Genomic DNA, 20710 nt, shown 5'->3' on the forward strand with positions numbered 1-20710 from the left:
TGAATCTGTAAATTACCTTGGACAGTATGGCCATTTTCACGATATTGATTCTTCCTACCCATGAGCATGGAATGTTCTTCCATTTGTTTGTATCCTCTTTTATTTCCTTGAGCAGTGGTTTGTAGTTCTCCTTGAAGAGGTCCTTCACATCCCTTGTAAGTTGGATTCCTAGGTATTTTATTCTCTTTGAAGCAATTGTGAATGGGAGTTCACTCATGATTTGGCTCTCTGTTTGTCTGTTGTTGGTGTATAGGAATGCTTGTGATTTTTGTACATTGATTTTGTATCCTGAGACTTTGCTGAAGTTGCTTATCAGCTTAAGGAGATTTTGGGCTGAGACGATGGGGTTTTCTAGATAAACAATCATGTCATCTGCAAACAGGGACAATTTGACTTCCTCTTTTCCTAATTGAATACCCTTTATTTCCTTCTCCTGCCTGATTGCCCTGGCCAGAACTTGCAACACTATGTTGAATAGGAGTGGTGAGAGAGGGCATCCCTGTCTTGTGCCAGTTTTCAAAGGGAATGCTTCCAGTTTTTGCCCATTCAGTATGATATTGGCTGTGGGTTTGTCATAGATAGCTCTTATTATTTTGAGATACGTCCCATCAATACCTAATTTATTGAGAGTTTTTAGCATGAAGGGTTGTTGAATTTTGTCAAAGGCTTTTTCTGCATCTATTGAGATAATCATGTGGTTTTTGTCTTTGGCTCTGTTTATATGCTGGATTACATTTATTGATTTGTGTATATTGAACCAGCCTTGCATCCCAGGGATGAAGCCCACTTGATCATGGTGGATAAGCTTTTTGATGTGCTGCTGGATTCGGTTTGCCAGTATTTTATTGAGGATTTTTGCATCAATGTTCATCAAGGATATTGGTCTAAAATTCTCTTTTTTGGTTGTGTCTCTGCCCGGCTTTGGTATCAGAATGATGCTGGCCTCATAAAATGAGTTAGGGAGGATTCCCTCTTTTTCTATTGATTGGAATAGTTTCAGAAGGAATGGTACCAGTTCCTCCTTGTACCTCTGGTAGAATTCGGCTGTGAATCCATCTGGTCCTGGACTCTTTTTGGTTGGTAAACTATTGATTATTGCCACAATTTCAGCTCCTGTTATTGGTCTATTCAGAGATTCAACTTCTTCCTGGTTTAGTCTTGGGAGAGTGTATGTGTCGAGGAATGTATCCATTTCTTCTAGATTTTCTAATTTATTTGCGTAGAGGTGTTTGTAGTATTCTCTGATGGTAGTTTGTATTTCTGTGGGATTGGTGGTGATATCCCCTTTATCATTTTTTATTGTGTCTATTTGATTCTTCTCTCTTTTTTTCTTTATTAGTCTTGCTAGTGGTCTATCAATTTTGTTGATCCTTTCAAAAAACCAGCTCCTGGATTCATTAATTTTTTGAAGGGTTTTTTGTGTCTCTATTTCCTTCAGTTCTGCTCGGATTTTAGTTATTTCTTGCCTTCTGCTAGCTTTTGAATGTGTTTGCTCTTGCTTTTCTAGTTCTTTTAATTGTGATGTTAGGGTGTCAATTTTGGATCTTTCCTGCTTTCTCTTGTGGGCATTTAGTGCTATAAATTTCCCTCTACACACTGCTTTGAATGCGTCCCAGAGATTCTGGTATGTTGTGTCTTTGTTCTCGTTGGTTTCAAAGAGCATCTTTATTTCTGCCTTCATTTTGTTATGTACCCAGTAGTCATTCAGGAGCAGGTTGTTCAGTTTCCATGTAGTTGAGCGGCTTTGAGTGAGATTCTTAATCCTGAGTTCTAGTTTGATTGCACTGTGGTCTGAGAGATAGTTTGTTATAATTTCTGTTCTTTTACATTTGCTGAGGAGAGCTTTACTTCCAAGTATGTGGTCAATTTTGGAATAGGTGTGGTGTGGTGCTGAAAAAAATGTATATTCTGTTGATTTGGGGTGGAGAGTTCTGTAGATGTCTATTAGGTCTGCTTGGTGCAGAGCTGAGTTCAATTCCTGGGTATCCTTGTTGACTTTCTGTCTCGTTGATCTGTCTAATGTTGACAGTGGGGTGTTAAAGTCTCCCATTATTAATGTGTGGGAGTCTAAGTCTCTTTGTAGGTCACTCAGGACTTGCTTTATGAATCTGGGTGCTCCTGTATTGGGTGCATATATATTTAGGATAGTTAGCTCCTCTTGTTGAATTGATCCCTTTACCATTATATAATGGCCTTCTTTGTCTCTTTTGATCTTTGTTGGTTTAAAGTCTGTTTTATCAGAGACTAGGATTGCAACCCCTGCCTTTTTTTGTTTTCCATTTGCTTGGTAGATCTTCCTCCATCCTTTTATTTTGAGCCTATGTGTGTCTCTGCACGTGAGATGGGTTTCCTGAATACAGCACACTGATGGGTCTTGACTCTTTATCCAACTTGCCAGTCTGTGTCTTTTAATTGGAGAATTTAGTCCATTTACATTTAAAGTTAATATTGTTATGTGTGAATTTGATCCTGTCATTATGATGTTAGCTGGTGATTTTGCTCGTTAGTTGATGCAGTTTCTTCCTAGTCTCGATGGTCTTTACATTTTGGCATGATTTTGCAGCGGCTGGTATCAGTTGTTCCTTTCCATGTTTAGCGCTTCCTTCAGGAGCTCTTTTAGGGCAGGCCTGGTGGTGACAAAATCGGTCAGCATTTGCTTGTCTGTAAAGTATTTTATTTCTCCTTCACTTATGAAGCTTAGTTTGGCAGGATATGAAATTCTGGGTTGAAAATTCTTTTCTTTAAGAATGTTGAATATTGGCCCCCACTCTCTTCTGGCTTGTAGGGTTTCTGCCGAGAGATCCGCTGTTAGTCTGATGGGCTTCCCTTTGAGGGTAACCCGACCTTTCTCTCTGGCTGCCCTTAACATTTTTTCCTTCATTTCAACTTTGGTGAATCCGACAATTATGTGTATTGGAGTTGCTCTTCTCGAGGAGTATCTTTGTGGCGTTCTCTGTATTTCCTGAATCTGAACATTGGCCTGCCTTGCTAGATTGGGGAAGTTCTCCTGGATAATATCATGCAGAGTGTTTTCCAACTTGGTTCCATTCTCCGCATCACTTTCAGGTACACCAATCAGACGTAGATTTGGTCTTTTCACATAGTCCCATATTTCTTGGAGGCTTTGCTCATTTCTTTTTATTCTTTTTTCTCTAAACTTCCCTTCTCGCTTCATTTCATTCATTTCATCTTCCATAGCTGATACCCTTTCTTCCAGTTGATCGCATCGGCTCCTGAGGCTTCTGCATTCTTCACGTAGTTCTCGAGCCTTCGTTTTCAGCTCCATCAGCTCCTTTAAGCACTTCTCTGTATTGGTTATTCTAGTTATACATTCGTCTAAATTTTTTTCAAAGTTTTCAACTTCTTTGCCTTTGGTTTGAATATCCTCCCGTAGCTCAGAGTAATTTGATCGTCTGAAGCCTTCTTCTCTCAGCTCGTCAAAATCATTCTCCATCCAGCTTTGTTCCGTTGCTGGTGAGGAACTGCGTTCCTTTGGAGGAGAGGCGCTCTGCGTTTTAGAGTTTCCAGTTTTTCTGTTCTGTTTTTTCCCCATCTTTGTGGTTTTATCTACTTTTGGTCTTTGATGATGGTGATGTACAGATGGGTTTTCGGTGTGGATGTCCTTTTTGTTTGTTAGTTTTCCTTCTAACAGACAGGACCCTCAGCTGCAGGTCTGTTGGAATACCCTGCCGTGTGAGGTGTCAGTGTGCCCCTGCTGGGGGGTGCCTCCCAGTTAGGCTGCTAGGGGGTCAGGGGTCAGGGACCCACTTGAGGAGGCAGTCTGCCCGTTCTCAGATCTCCAGCTGCGTGCTGGGAGAACCACTGCTCTCTTCAAAGCTGTCAGACAGGGACATTTAAGTCTGCAGAGGTTACTGCTGTCTTTTTGTTTGTCTGTGCCCTGCCCCTAGAGGTGGAGCCTACAGACGCAGGCAGGCCTCCTTGAGCTGTGGTGGGCTCCACCCAGTTCGAGCTTCCCGGCTGCTTTGTTTACCTAAGCAAGCCTGGGCAATGGCGGGCGCCCCTCCCCCAGCCTCGCTGCCGCCTTGCAGTTTGATCTCAGACTGCTGTGCTAGCAATCAGCGAGATTCCGTGGGCGTAGGACCCTCCGAGCCAGGTGTGGGATATAGTCTCGTGGTGCGCCGTTTTTTAAGCCGGTCTGAAAAGCGCAATATTCTGGTGGGAGTGACCCGATTTTCCAGGTGCGTCCGTCACCCCTTTCTTTGACTCGGAAAGGGAACTCCTTGACCCCTTGCGCTTCCCAGGTGAGGCAATGCCTCGCCGTGCTTCGGCTCACGCACGGTGCGCGCACCCACTGGCCTGCGCCCACTGTCTGGCACTCCCCAGTGAGATGAACCCGGTACCTCAGATGGAAATGCAGAAATCACCCGTCTTCTGCGTCGCTCACGCTGGGAGCTGTAGACTGGAGCTCTTCCTATTCGGCCCTGCCACATTTTCTTTATCCAGTCTATCACTGATGGGCATTCGAGTTGGTTCCAAGTCTTTGCTATTGTGAATAGTGCTGCAATAGACATACATGGTCATGTGTCTTTATAGTAGAATGATTTTTAATCTTTGGGGTATGTATTCAGTAATGGGATTGCTGGGTCAAATGGTATTTCTGGTTCTACATCCTTGAGGAATCACCACACTGTCTTCCACAGTGGTTGAAATAATTGACACTCCCACCAACAATATAAAAGCGTTCCTATTTCTCCACATCCTCTCCAGCATCTGTTGTTTCCTGAGTTTTTAATGATCACCATTCTAACTGGCATGAGATGGTATCTCATTGTGGTTTTGATTTGCATTTCTCTAATGATCAGTGATCATGAGCCTTTTTTTCATATGTTTACTGGCTGAATAAATGTCTTCTTTTGAGCATATCCTTCACCCACTTTTTGATGAGGTTGTTTGTTCTTTTCTCATAAATTTGTTTAAGTTCCTTTTAGATTCTGGATATTAGCCTTTTGTCAGATGGAGAGATTGCGAACATTTTCTCCTGTTCTGTAGGTTGCCTGTTCACTCTGATCATAGTATTGGAAGTTCTGGCCAGGGCAATCAGACAAGAGGAAAAAATAAAGGGTATTCAAATAGGAAGAAAGGAAGTCAAATTGTCTCTGCAGATAACATGATTGTATTTTTAGGAAACCAAATTGTCTCAGTCCCAAATCTCCTTCAGCTGATAAGCAACATCAGCAAAGTCTCAGGATACAAAATCAGTGTGCAAAAATCACAAGCATTCCTATACACCGATAAAAGACAAACAGCAAAATCATGAGTGAACGCCCATTCACAATTGCTACAAAGAGAATAAAATACCTATGAATACAACTCACTAGGGATGAGAAAGACCTCTTCAAGGAGAACTACAAACCACTGCTCAAGGATATAAGAGAGGACACAAACAAATGGAAGAACATTCCATGCTCATGGATAGGAAGAATCAATATCATGAAAATGGCCATACTGCCCAAAGTAATTTATAGGTTCAATGCTATAGACTACCATTGACTTTCTTCACAGAATTAGAAAAAACTACTGGAAATTTCATATGGAACAAAAAAGGGCCCATATAGCCGAGACAATTGTAAGCAAAAAGAACAGAGCTGGAGGCATCACGCTACCTGACTTCAAACTACACTACAAGGCTATAGTAATGAAAACAGCATGGTACAGCTACCAAAACAGCGATATAGACCAATGGAACAGAACAGAGGCCTCAGAAGTAACACCATACATCTACAACCATATGATCTTTGACAAACCTGACAAAAAGCAATCAATGGGGAAAAGATTACCTATTTAATAAATGGTGTTGGGAAAACTGGCTAGCCTTATGCAGGAAACTGAAACTGGACCCCTTCCTTACACCTTATACAAAAATTAACTCAAGATAAATTAAAGACTTAAACGTTTAAGTAAGACCTAAAACCATAATAACCCTAGAAGAAAATCTAGGCAATACCATTCAGGACATTGGCATGGGCAAAGACTTCATGACTAAAACACCAAAAGCAATGGCAACAAAAGCCAAAATTGACAAATGGGATATAATTAAACTAAGGAACTTGTGCAGTTTTATTTGGGAGTGTGCATGAGGTACCTCTGAGTTTCAAAAATGAAGAAAGTAAGTGGTCATGCTTTCCTGACTCTTTGGTAGACACAGCCTTTTAAGACGGTGATTCTGAGCTGTTACGGTTTTGGGTTTTCTATAATACTGAAGCTTACTGCTGACATGTAACCAAGAGCTTGAATTAATTAAAAAAAAAAAGAAATCACCCAAATGCACATTAAAAACCTCTTACAACATATGTGCACATTCATAGATAACATGTAGGACTTGATTTTGTGTATTAAAAACTTGTAGAAAAGTTCAGGCAGTGCACTTAATGAATGCAACTTGGTCTTTGTAAAATCAGTGATATATATTGCAGATCTATCCACATTGACCCAGTGAGGTATTTCTTGATTTACTGTATGATCTCATGATATGCCATGTGATGACTACAGCATATTATGCTCTCTTCATGCTGATACCATATGGACTTAAATATGATGACATACCAACATGGATATGCTTACGTGGTTGCTTTTATTGATTTATACTATATTAGAAATGAAACAGAAGTATTGGAAATCCTAGCAAGCATAGCTGTATCTCTCCCGTGGCTGTGTTGATTGCAACTGTTTCCCCCTTAAAGCATGTCTTTTTGACATGTCCTGACTCTGAGAAAATCCAGTGTGTGCTTTTCAGAGACTAACAGTAAGGAGTGGAAATGGCCAATGGTCAAAGTGTTACTTGTCCTCTTGGCTCCCCTTCATGAATGTTAAACTCTAATCTACTCAGGTCACAATTTAGAACCCCTTTGTTGATCCCAATAGAGTGTTCCCAGATGTCAAATGGCAAATAGGACTTTGATGAAGAAACACCCTGTAAAGCCACATTGCTCTGGTTTTTGTGTGTGAATGTGTGTGTGTGTGTGTGTGTATGTGTGTGTATTTTTTTCTCTTCTGAAAACTGTAAATAGAGGAATTTTCATTACAAATGAAAATGTTTCTGTTCCATATTTATTTCCTGTCTAATGTACTTTGCTCTTCTTGGATCTAGTAAGGATCTCAGCTTGTCTTTTTTATACCTGCAAAAAATTATGTCAGTGCTTCATTTTTCATGTCAATTACTGACATGTTTTCAAGTCTTCACAAGTTATTTCTGAAGATTTTGGTGCATCAAGGAGAGACTGTCATTGTAGTTAAAGAAATTTCTAAATAGGTTATATTGAATAAAATTTCAGAGCTTGTTTCTCTGGAAAGCATAGACATAGTGGTGTTATGGGTAGTTAAACATAAAATAGCTCCACAAAGTGTTGTGTACATAAAAGTGTTCATATCCTGGAAAATTCTAGTTTATTGCTCAGTACTGTCTGCTGGAGAGGAAAACAGGTAGGATAGGCTGCTGAGCCTATGATAATAACTCATAATATGAGGTGAAAGCGTAGAGACAAAATGAGAGATGATAGATACTCAAACCGATGTGAGTGAAGAACAGCTGTGAAAGAGTGTCTATGGGAGAGAGGAGGCCATGGGGCTGCTTTTGTGAAGAAGGAATTTGTACATGTTAGTCAAGTGTCTGACATATTTAACATTTTAATAAAGCAAAACCTTATCTTCACGTGTGTCAGAATGGGATTGTACAGATGTCACAATACAGTGGTGGTGAAAATAATGAAGAAACTAATGTGGAGGTCAAAGAATCAAGTCCACCAATATGGATATTAGATTTATGAACAAAAAAGAATGTATGTCAAATTGGGCAGGTGTAAACAAAGAAAGCAGCTAGTGAGGTAATTTGGAGGTTTCTGATGAGGAGACTTGTGGGAAGTCGCTTAATGGAAAGCAGAAGGAGAAGTTAGAAGGATGAGGGTAACCCACAGGGTCTCATTTCTTCTCCCTAGAAGTTTTGCACATCAATGATACATGCTTCGTTCACATCAGATTTTTGTTTTTTGTTTTTTTTTTTGGAAAGCTGTGTTTGCTGAGGTAGTTATTTTGTAAAACAACCTGAGAGACCCCGATGGTATATCATGTGAAACAAGATTTAAAAAAAAAGGAATCAAAGAATGTATTTTAAGAGTACTAAACAGATAACTGCCAATAATCATGACAATCATGACATATGTATATATATGTATTATGTCATATTGGTTGGTTATTTATAAGAAAAGAAGTCTCTAGTGATTTAGAAACTTTGTTTAGTTTATTTTCATAGGAATCTGATTACACATTATTTCATTGATGTGTATGTTTTTGCAAAAGTGGATGAAGAGACAGTGAGAAAGTCGAACTGCTGAATCCAGGAAATGTAAAAACATCAGGAATCTTCATGAGTATAAATAAAATGATTTTTTAAATTATAACTCTTAGATTAAGTGAACTCACTTCAGATGCATTTAGAATATTTGCATAAGGGATGATTTGATTTTTGGCTGCTCCAGGAACTACTGGAAGCAGGAAAGAGTGATAGAATTGGGATAAACCACAGTGACTCATTGCTCCTCTTTGTTACCATTGGGCACCAGAGGTATATGTTTTGTTGACATTGGTTATTCAAATGAGATAAACATGAATATGCATACATTGGCTTTGTTTTTCAAGGAGCTATTGGATAAAATAGCAACTTAATAAAAATTCTCTAGAGAATAACATGATACTTTAACCAGACTATTTTAGAAGTGAAAATAATGTTGAATTCATTACTTCACTCCCAAATGGTTATTTTCAAGGAATATTGGAGTGATTTCCAGATGTAAAAGCTTATTCATATCTAATGCTTGTAGAAAGTTTATTTTGTATAAGTATGTCAAATTTGCTAATTTATTACACTTTTTGATGAAGTTTATATATTATACCTTGTTGCAATGAGTGGATGAAGGAACTTTTGGAAGGCTAAACTAGAAGATACAAGAGATGTAGGCACATTATTACACCATATGGGTGTGAGAAATAATGAATATTACATACTAGAATTCACCAAACATATATCCAAGCTGATTAAGTTAGGACACTTCCACTGAAGAGATTTCAACTAAAGTGTCATTATAATTGTGTACCTTCTTACTGATCAATCAAGTTAAAGAGCATGATGAATGTTTGCAGTAAAATGTTCCAAATCATTCTGATATCTTGCATGAAAGACATGCAGGTGCATGTATCACCTGCTTTGACGTTGATTCCCAGGTGTATGAGTTGGACTCTGATTTTAGATCACATTTGTCCTCATCACTCAGCATATCCACATTGATATTGACATGGTTTTATCTTAGTTTTAGACATATGGAGAAAGTCATATCACATTTGAAATTGTCAGTGTATATTTCTTGAAGCCTGTATTCCTATTTTCTTCAGTGTATTTCCTTCATGTTTAGTCCCAAGAAACAAAGTATAAAATATCAAAGCCTACAGTAATACAGGCAGGAGTACAAAACTTGATGCTAACATGCTATCCATGCATTAATGTATGGATAACATTATCATATTTACATATGATTGATTATGTATCCCTTTTGCTTTTCAGTGTCTTCTCAGAAACAACCAGCTGAGAAGGTAATTAAAGTCTCATTTATATGTTGAACTATTAACTGTATAGTCTATGAAACCTACTTTACATATTGATTATTTTGTTTCAAATCCCATTCAGGCTACAAGTGACGACAAAGATTCTGTTTCAAATATAGCCACAGAAATAAAGGAGGGACCAATATCTGGGACAGGTAATTTTGCAAAACACTTCTAATGTCATGTTCAATCAAGATGGAAGAGAACTTCCCTTCCCCAAATAAATCAGTGGGGAGTTCATCTAAGCTGCACGTTCTGATTCAGTACACCTGAGATTCTTCATTTGTAGTGAGTTCTGAGGTGACCCTGATGCTGCTGGTCCTTGGTCATGATCTGAGTAGTAAGATTGTAGACTTCCCTACATTGAAATTGGGAAGAAGAACCATTGGAGAGAAGTTCAACACATACCAGGCTAAGGGAGCAGCATAATTTTGCTTTAATTTTACAGCATGTTTCCACCAAGAGGGGAAAGAGAACGAGATGAAGTAATAGATATTATAGGCATCATATCATATTGCTATAAACAGAGGGAAAAGTGATCCTAATAACTCCATAAACACTGTAGAATGAGAGCTAAGAAGACCACTGATGTAGCAATTATTTTCCTCAAGAAGGAGGGATTGTGAGGCAGGAAGGAGGAAAAAGAAGGTATTTATGTAATTTTGGGGTTTCTGCTGAGGAAACCTGAGTGAACTCATTTCAGATGCATTTAGAATATTTGCATAAAAGAAGATTTGATTTTGGCTGCTCCAAGAACTACTGGAAGCAGGAAACAGTGCTAGAATTGGGATAAACCACAGTGACTCATTACTCCTCTTTGTTACTATTAGGCGTCAGAGATATATGTTTTCTGGACTTTACTTATAAAAATGAGATAAACTTGCATATGAATACATTGGCTTCCTTGTTCAAGGAGCTAACTCTTGGATAAAATAGCTATTCAATGAAACTTCCTTAGAGACTAACATGATACTTCCAACAAGGCTATTTTAGAAACAAAAATGATGTTGAATTCTAATTAACTCCTACAGTGGTGATTTTCAATGAATATTGGAGTGATTTCTGAATGTAAAACTTATTAATATCTAATGCTTGTAGCAGTTTTACTTTGTAGAAGTATGTTAACATTGGTAATTGATATTTTTATTGAGGCTAATATATTATCGTTTGTTGCCAAGAGTGGATGAAGAAACTTTCAGAAGGCTAAACTAGTGGATACAAGAAACTTAGGCAAATTATTACACCACATGGGTGTGAGAAATAATGAATATTATCTACTAGATTTCAGGAAACATATATCCAAGGTGATCAATTTAGGACACTTCCACTGAAGAGACGTGAAGTGTACATTTAACTGAATTGTCATCGTAATTGTGTATCTTCTAGTTATTGGGCAAGTTAAAGGGCATGATGAACGTTTGTAGTATAATGGTGTAAATCCTTTTGATTTCTTGCAAGAAAGACATGTGGGATCATGTACCACCTGCTTTGACATTGATTCTCAGGTGTGTGAGTTACTCCTCTGATTTGTCCTCATCACTCGGCATATCCACATTGATATTGACACGGTTTTATTTTAGTTTTAGACATATCACGAATCATACCATGTTTGAAATTGTAAGGGTATATTTTGTGAAGGCTGTATTCCTTTTTTTTCAGTGTATTTCTGTCATGTTCCAGTCTCCAGACAAAAAGTAGAAAACAGCAAAGCCTACACTAGTACAGGCAGGAAGATATAGTTTGATGCTAACACTGCATGAATGTATGGATAAATTTATCATATGTACATGTGAGTGATTATGTATCCCTTTTGCTTTTCAGTGTCTTCTCAGAAACAACCAGCTGAGAAGGTAATTAAAGTCTCATTTATATGTTGAACTATTAACTGTATAGTCTATGAAACCTACTTTACGTATTGATTATTTTGTTTCAAATCCCATTCAGGCTACAAGTGACGAGAAAGATTCTGTTTCAAATATAGCCACAGAAATAAAGGAGGGACAACAATCTGGGACAGGTAATTTTGCAAAACACATTTAATGTCATGTTCAGTCAAGATAGAAAAGTACTTCTCTTCCCTGGAATAAATCAGCGGGGGATTCATTGAAGCTGCACGTTCTGATTCAGCAGGCCTGAGATTCTTCAGTTCTCAGGTGACACTGATGCTGCTGGTCTTTGACATGATCTTTGCAGTAAGATTATAGACTTCCCCACATTGAAATTGGGAAGAAGAAACGTTGGAGAGCCATTAAAGACATATGGAGTCAGAGGACAGCATAATTTTGCATTAATTCTACAGCATGTTTTCACCAAGGGTGGATGGAGAAAGAGATGAAGTATAGATTTTACAGACATCACATCGTATTGCTAAAAACAGATGGAGAAATTATGGTAATAACCCATAAACACTGTAGAACGAGAGCTAAGGAGACCACTGATGTAGCAATGACTTTCCTCAAGGAAGAGGATTGTCAGGCAGGAAGGAGGGAAAATAAGAAGTTATTTATGTAATTTTGGGGTTTCTTCTGAGGAAACCTGAGTTCAGTTGTATATTCGAACATTTTTGTAAAAGAAGCTTTGATTTTGGCTGCTTTAGGAAACAGTGGAAGCAGGAAGGAGTACTAGAACTGGGATAAACCACAGTGACTCATTACTCCTCTTTGTTACTGTTGGGCATCAGAGATATACATTTTGTTGATATTAGTTATTCAAATGACATAAACATGAATATGCATATATTGGCTTTGCTTTTCAATTAGCTAACTTTTGGATAAAAATAGCAATTTAATGAAAATGCTTTAGAGAATAACATGATATTTTATGCCAGACTATTTTAGAAAGAAAAATAATGGTGAATTCATTAATTGACTTTTAAAATTCTTACTTTCAATGAATATTGGAGGGATTTCCAAATGTAAAAGGTTATTCATATCTAATGCTTGTAGCAACTTTATTTTGTATAAGTATGTCAAATTTGATCATTTATTATACTTTTTGATAAGGTTTATGTATTATATTTGTTGCCATGAGTGGACGAAGAACCTTTCTGTAGCGTAAACTAGAGGACACAACAAATGTAGGCACATTATTACACCACATGGGTTTGAGAAATAAAGAATATTATATACAGGATTATCCCAACCTATATCCAAGCTGTTGAAGCTGGGCCACTTCCACCGAGGACTTGTGAAGTGTACATTCTACTAAAGTGTCATTGTCATTGTGTACCTGCTCAATTACCAGGCAAGTTAAAGAGCATGATGAATACTTGCAGTATAATGGTATAAATCTCTCTGATGTCTTGCATGAAAAACATGCAGTAGCATTTAGTACCTTCTTTGACATTGATTCCTGGGTGTATGAGTTGCTCCTCTGATTTTAGATCACATTTCTTTTCATCATTCGGCATATCCACATTGATATTGACACTTTTTATTTCAGTAATACACACATGACGCATAATACCTCTTTGTAATTTCTGACTGTATATTTTCTGGAAGCGTGTATTCCTATTTTCTTCAGCATATTTCCTCATGTTCCTGTCCCAAAGACACAAACTGTAAAACATCAAATCCTACACTAGTGCAGGTGGGAGGATACAGCTTGATGCTAACACTGCATGAATGTATGGACGACTTTGTCATATTTACATATGATGAATTATATATTTCTTTTACTTTTCAGTGTCTCCTCAGAAACAATCGGCCCAGAAGGTAGTTACTCTTTCATTTATATTTTGAATTATTTATTGCATAGCCTATGAAATATATATTATGTATTGACTATTTTGTTTCTCTTTCCATTCAGGTTATATTTAAAAAGAAAGTTTCTCTTTTGAATATTGCCACAAGAATAATGGGCGGTGGGAAATCTGGAACAGGTAATTTGGCAATACACATTTAATGTCATGTGCACTCAAGACAGAAGAGAACATCCCACCCCTGAATAGATCAGTGGGGTGTCATTGAAAATGCACTTTCTGATTCAGCAGGCCTGAGATTGTGCATTTCTAGTAAGTTGTCAGGTGGTGCTGATGCTGCTGGTCCTTGGCCATGATCTTAGTAACAAGCTTGTAGAGTTCCCTACATTGAATTTGGATGGAAGAACCATTGGAAAACAGTTCAAGACATAAGAGGATCGGAGGACAGCATAATTTTGCTCTTATTTCAGAGCATGTTTCTATGGAGAGGGGAAGGAGAAAGAGAAGAAGTAACAGAAATTATAGATGTCAGATGGTACTGCTAAAACCAGAGGGAGGAAGTTGTCATAATAACCTGTAAACACTGGAGAATGAGAAACAGTTACCACTGATGTAGTAATTATTTTCATCAAGAAAGAGGGATTGCAAGGCAAGAAAGAGGGGAAGGAAGAAGTTATTTAGGTAATTTTGGGGTTTCTGCTGAGGAAACCTGAGTGAACTCACTTCAGATGCATTTAGAATGTTTGCATACCAGAAGATTTGATTTCTGACTGCTCCGATGACTACCGGAATCAGGAAGGAGTTCTAGAGTTGGGATAAACCACAGTGCCTCATTCCTGTTTATTAGTATCAGACATCAGACATATATTTTTTATTAGTTATTCAAATGAGTTAAAATTTAATATGACTATATTAGCTTTTTTCCAAAGTGCTGGCTTTTTCATTAAAATAGCTATTTAGTGAAAATTCTTTATAATACAATGATATTCCAGAGCAGACTAATTTTGCAGACAAAAATAATGTTAAATGTATTAATTGAATCCTAAAATGGTTATTTTCAATGAATATTGGACTGATATCCAAATGTAAAAGCTTATTAATATCTAATGCCACGAGCCATTGCATTTTGTATAAATATGTGTAATTTATTGTACTTTTTGATGAGGTTTATATATTATACCTTCTTGCCATTAGTGGATGAAGAAAATTACTGAAGGCTAAACTAGAGGATACAAGAAATGTAGGCAGATTATTACACCACATGGGTATGATAAATAATGAATACTATCTACTAGGATTCACCAACCATATATCCAAGCTGATCAATTTAGGTCCCTTCCACTTAAGAGACATGAAGTGTATATTCAACTGAAGTGTCATTATAATTGTGTACCTTCTCAGTTATCAGGCAAGTTAAAGAGCATGATGAATGTTTGTAGTATACTAGTGTAAATCCTTTTGATAGCTTGCATGAAAGACATGGAGGATCATGTAGCACCTGCTTTGACATTGATTCTCAGGTGTATGAGTTGCTCCTCTGATTTTAGATCACACTTGTCCTCATCATTCGACATATTCACATTGATACTAACACTGTTTCATTTTAGTTTTAGACATATGAAAAATCATACCATGATTGACATTGTAAGGGTTTATTTTGTGAAACCTATATTTCTTTTTTTTCAGTGTATTTCTGTCATGTTCCAGTCCCCAGACACAAAAATCAAAGCCTATACTAATACAGGCAGGAGCATACAGCTTGGTTCTAACACATCATGAATGTATAGATAACTTTATCGTATTTACATATGAGTGATTATGTATCCCTTTGGCTTTTCAGTGTCTTCTCAGAAACAACCACCCTCAAAGGTAATTAAACTCTCATTTATATTTTGTATTAGTAACTGTATAGTCCATGAAACATACTTTCTTTATTGATAATTTGCTTCAAATTACTTTCAGGCTACAAGTGACAAGACAGATTCTGCTTTGAATATAGCTACAGAAATAAAGGATGGACTACAATGTGGGACAGGTAATTTTGCAAAACACATTAAATGTCATGTTCAGTCCAGATAGAAAAGAACTTCTCTTCCCTGAATAAATCAGCGGGGGGCTCATCAAAGCTGCACATTCTGATTCAGCAGGCCGGAGATTCTTCATTTGTAATAAGTTCTTGGGTGACGCTGATGCTGCTGGTCTTGGACATGATCTTCGCAGTAAGATTATAGACTTCCCCACATTGAAATTGGGAAGAAGAGACATTGGAGAGCAGATCAAGACATAAGGGGCTCAGGGGACAGCATAATTTTGCTTTAATTCTACAGCATGTTTTCACCAAGGGTGGAAGGAGAATGAGTTGAAGTATAGATTTTACAGACGTCACATCGTATTGCTAAAAACAGATGGAAAAGTGATTGTAATAACCAGTAAAAATTGTAGAACGAGAACTAACGAGACCACTGATGTAGCAATGATTTTCCTCAAGGAAGAGGGATTGTGAGGCAGGAAAGAGGGAAAAGAAGAAGTTATTTATGTAATTATGGGGTTTCTGCTGAGGAAACCTGAGTGAACTCACTTCGGATGCATTTAGCATATTTACACAAAAAAGATTTGATTTTGGCAGCTCCAGGAACTACTGGATGAAGCAAAGAAAGCTAGAATTGGGATAAACCACATTGACTAATTACTTATCTTTGCTACTATTAGGCATAAGACATATATTTTTTGTTGATTTTTGTTATAAAAATTAGATAAACTTGAATATCAATACATTGGCTTCTTTCATCAAAGAGCTATCTCACGGATAAAATAGCTATTTAATGAATATTATTTAGAGACTAGTATGATCCTCCTAACAAGACAATTTTAAAAACAAATAAAATGTTGAGTTCATCAACTGACTCTTAAAATGGTCATTTTCAATGAATATTGGAGTGATTTCCAAATATAAAAGCTTATCAATATCCAATGCTTTTAGCAGTTTTATTTAGTAGAAGTATGTCAAAATTGATAATTGATGATGCTTTTTATTGAGGTTTATATATCATACTTTGTTGCCATGAGTGGATGAAGAAATGTCCGGGAAGGCTAAACTAGAGAATACAGGAAACTTAGGCAAATTGTTGCACCACATGGATATGAGAAATAATGAGTATTATTTACTCGGATTCAGGAAACATATATCCAAGCTGAGCAATTTAGGACACTTCACTGAAGAGACAGAGACATGAGGTGTACATTCAACTGAAGTGTCACTGTAATTGTGTACCTTCTCAGTTACTGGGCAAGTTAATGAACATGATGAATGTTTGCAGTATAATGGTGTAAATCATTTGGATATCTTGCATAAAAGACAAGTGGGTGCATGTGCCACCTGCTTTGAGATTTTCCCAGGTGATTGAGTTTCCCCTCTGATTTTTGATCACATTTGTCGTGATCACTTGGGATACCCTTTTTGATATTGACACTGATTTATTTTTCTTTTAGATATACGAGAAATCATATTATGTTTGAAATGGTTAGGAATATATCGTGACACATCAATTCCTGTTTTCTTTAGTATATTTCTGTCATGCTCCTGGCTTAAGACATAAAGTAGAAAACATCAAAGCCTACACTAATACAGGCAGGCGGATACAGCTTGATGCTAACACCGCATGAATGTATGGAAAACTTTATCATATTTACATATGAGTGATTATCCCTTTTGCTTTTCAGTGTCTTCTCAGAAACAACCAGCCTTGAAGGTAATTAAACTTTCATTTATATTGTGAACAAGTAAATCTATAGTCTATGAAACATGCTTCATTTATTTATTTATTTATTATTTTCTTTCAAATTCCATTCAGGCTACAACTGACGAGGAAGATTCTGTTTCGAATATAGCCACAGAAATAAAGGATGGAGAAAAATCTGGGACAGGTAATTTTGCAAAAGACATTTAATGTCACGTTCAATCCAGATAGAAAAGAACTTCTCTACCCCGAATAAATCAGTGGAGGGCAGGTGGGGGGGCTCACTGAAGCTGCACATTCTGATTCAGTGGGCTTGAGAGTCTTCATTTGTAATAAATTCTTGGGTGACACTAATGCTGCTGGCTTGGAACGTGATCTTTGCAGTAAGATTATACACTTCCCCACGTTGAAATTGGGAAGAAGAAATATGGAGAGAGGTTCAAGACATAAGGGGCTCTGGGGAACAGCATAGTTTTGCTTTAATTCTACAGCATGGTTTCACTAAGGGTGGAAGGAGAAAGAGAGGAAGTATAGATTTTACAGACATCACATCGTACTGCTGAGAAAAGACAGAAAACTGATAGTAATAACCCATAGACACTGTAGCACGAGAACTAAGGAGATCCCTGATGTAGCAATTATTTTCCCAAGGAAGATGGATTGTCAGACAGGAAGGAGGGAAAAGAAGTTATTTATATAATTTAGGGGATTCTGCTGAGGAAATCTGAGTGAACTCACTTCACATGCATTTGGAATATGTGCTTAAAAAATATTAGATTTTGGCAGCTCCAGGAACTACTGGAAGCAGGAAACAATGCTAGAATTGGGATAAAGCACACTGACTCATTACTCCTTTTTGTTACTATTAGGCATCAGAGATACATGTTTTGTTGACTTATAAAAATGAGATAAACTTGAATATGAATACATTGGCTTCCTTGTTCCAGGAGCTATCTCTTGGATAAAATAGCTATTTCATGAAACTTCTTTAGAGACTAACATGATACTCCCAAGAAGTATCATGTTTTAGAAACAAAAATTATGTTGAATTCTAATTAACTCCTAAAATGGTCATTTTCAATGAATATTGCAGTGATTTCTGAATGAAAAACTGCTCAATATCTAACGCTTGTAGCAGTTCTACTTTGTAGAAGTATGTCAAAATTGATAGTTGATGATATTTTTATTGAGGCTAATATATTATCCTTTGGTGCCATGACATGATGAAGAAAGTTTTGGAGGGATAAACTAGTGGATACAAGAAACTTAGGCAAATTATCACACCACATGGGTGTGAGAGATAATGAATATTTTCTACTAGGTATCAGCAAACAGATATCCAAGGTGATCAATTTAGGACACTTCCACTGAAGGGATGTGAAGTGTACGTTCAACTGAAGTGCCATGGTAACTGTGTGCCTTCTCAGTTATTGGGCAAGTTAAAGAGCATGATGAATGTTTGTAGTATAATGGTGTAAATCCTTTTGATTTCCTGCATGAAAGACATGTGGGATCATGTAGCACCTGCTTTGACATTGATTCTCACGTGTATGAGTTGCTCCTCCGATTTTAGATCAGTTTGTCCTCATCACTCGGCATATCCATGTTGATATTGGCACGGTTTTATTTTAGTTTTTGACGTATGATGAATCATACCATGTTTGAAATTGTAAGGATATATTTGATGGAGCCTGTATTCCCTTTTACCAGTGTATTTCTGTCATGTTCCAGTCCCAAGACACAAAGTAGAAGGCATCAGAGCCTACACTAGTACAGGCAGAAGGATACAGCTTGATGCTAACACTGTGTGAATGTATGGATTACTTTATCATATTTATATATGAGTGATTATGTATCCCTTTTGCTTTTCAGTGTCTTCTCAGAAACAACCAGCCTTGAAGGTAATTAAATTCTCATTTACATTGTAGTCTATGACACATACTTCATTGATTTATTTATTTATTATTTTCTTTCAAATTCCATTCAGGCTACAACTGACGAGGAAGATTCTGTTTCGAATATAGCCACAGAAATAAAAGATGGAGAAAAATCTGAGACAGGTAATTTGCAAAACACATTCAATGTCATGTTCAATCCAGATAAAAAAGAACTTCTCTACCCCGAATAAATCAGCAGAGGGTGGGTGGGGGGAGTCGCCGAAGCTGCACATTCTGATTCAGCAGGCCTGAGATTTTTCATTTGTAATAAATTCTTGGGAGACGCTAATGCTGTTGGCCTGGAACATGATCTTTGCAGTAAGATTATACACTTTCCCACATTGAAATTGGGAAGAAGAAATAGGGAGAGCAGTTCAAGACATAAGGGGCTCTGGGGAACAGCATAGTTTTGCATTAATTCTACAGCATGGTTTCACTAAGGGTGGAAGAAGAAAGAGAGGAAGTATAGATTTTACAGACGTCACATCGTACTGCTAAGAAAAGACAGAAAACTGATATTAATAACCTATAGACACTGTAGAAGGAGAACTACGGAGACCCCTGATGTAGCAATTATTTTCCCAAGGAAGATGGATTGTCAGACAGGAAGGAGGGAAAAGAAGTTATTTATATAATTTAGGGGTTTCTGCTGAGGAAATCTGAGTGAACTCACTTCACATGCATTTGGAATATGTGCTTAAAAAATATTAGATTTTGGCAGCTCCAGGAACTACTGGAAGCAGGAAACAATGCTAGAATTGGGATAAAGCACACTGACTCATTACTCCTTTTTGTTACTATTAGGCATCAGAGATACATGTTTTGTTGACTTTACTTATAAAAATGAGATAAACTTGAATATGAATACATTGGCTTCCTTGTTCAAGGAGCTACCTCTTGGATGAAATAGCTATTTCATGAAACTTCTTTAGAGACTAACATGATACTCCCAAGAAGTATCATGTTTTAGAAACAAAAATTATGTTGAATTCTAATTAACTCCTAAAATGGTCATTTTCAATGAATATTGCAGTGATTTCTGAATGAAAAACTGCTCAATATCTAACGCTTGCTGCAGGTTTACTTTGTAGAAGTATGTCAAAATTGATAATTGATGATATTTTTATTGAGGCTAATATATTACCCTTTGGTGCCACGACTTGACGAAGAAAGTTTTGGAGGGATAAACTAGTGGATACAAGAAACTTAGGCAAATTATTACAGCACATGGGTGTGAGAGATAATGAATATTATCTACTAGGTATCAGCAAATAGATATCCAAGGTGATCAATTTAGGACACTTCCACTGAAGGGATGTGAAGTGTATGTTCAACTGAAGTGTCGTGGTAACTGTGTGCCTTCTCAGTTATTGGGCAAGTTAAAGAGCATGATGAATGTTTGTAGTATAATGGTGTAAATCCTTTTGATTTCCTGCATGAAAGACATGTGGGATCATGTAGCACCTGCTTTGACATTGATTCTCACGTGTATGTGTTGCTCCTCTGATTTTAGATCAGTTTGTCCTCATCACTCGGCATATCCACATTGATATTGACACGGTTTTATTTTAGTTTTCGACGTATGACGAATCATACCATGTTTGAAATTGTAAGGGTATATTTGATGGAGCCTGTATTCCCTCTTACCAGTGTATTTCTGTCATGTTCCAGTCCCAAGACACAAAGTAGAAGATATCAGAGCCTACACTAGTACAGGCAGAAGG

General features: G+C 37.2%; 1 protein-coding gene across 22 annotated transcripts in view; it reads left to right on the forward strand.

The window, feature by feature from the left end:
* Positions 1-20710, forward strand: part of ANKRD36C (ankyrin repeat domain 36C) — a 165451-nt gene that overhangs the window by 59536 nt on the left and 85205 nt on the right. For 20 of the 22 annotated variants that reach the window (XM_054678581.2, XM_063789626.1, XM_054678582.2 and 17 more), the window contains 12 exons: positions 9572-9600; positions 9695-9767; positions 11434-11462; positions 11557-11629; positions 13297-13325; positions 13420-13492; positions 15153-15181; positions 15275-15347; positions 17033-17061; positions 17164-17236; positions 18922-18950; positions 19037-19109. In XM_054678581.2, coding sequence (XP_054534556.2) covers positions 9572-9600; positions 9695-9767; positions 11434-11462; positions 11557-11629; positions 13297-13325; positions 13420-13492; positions 15153-15181; positions 15275-15347; positions 17033-17061; positions 17164-17236; positions 18922-18950; positions 19037-19109 — 612 coding nt within the window. The remainder of the gene's footprint in view (positions 1-9571; positions 9601-9694; positions 9768-11433; positions 11463-11556; positions 11630-13296; positions 13326-13419; positions 13493-15152; positions 15182-15274; positions 15348-17032; positions 17062-17163; positions 17237-18921; positions 18951-19036; positions 19110-20710) is intronic. The other 2 variants (XM_054678588.2, XM_054678585.2) reach the window with 2 other exon arrangements.

Source organism: Pan troglodytes, chromosome 12 (genome assembly GCF_028858775.2).
Source record: "Pan troglodytes isolate AG18354 chromosome 12, NHGRI_mPanTro3-v2.0_pri, whole genome shotgun sequence".
In the NCBI taxonomy this organism is placed as follows: Eukaryota; Metazoa; Chordata; class Mammalia; order Primates; family Hominidae; genus Pan; species Pan troglodytes.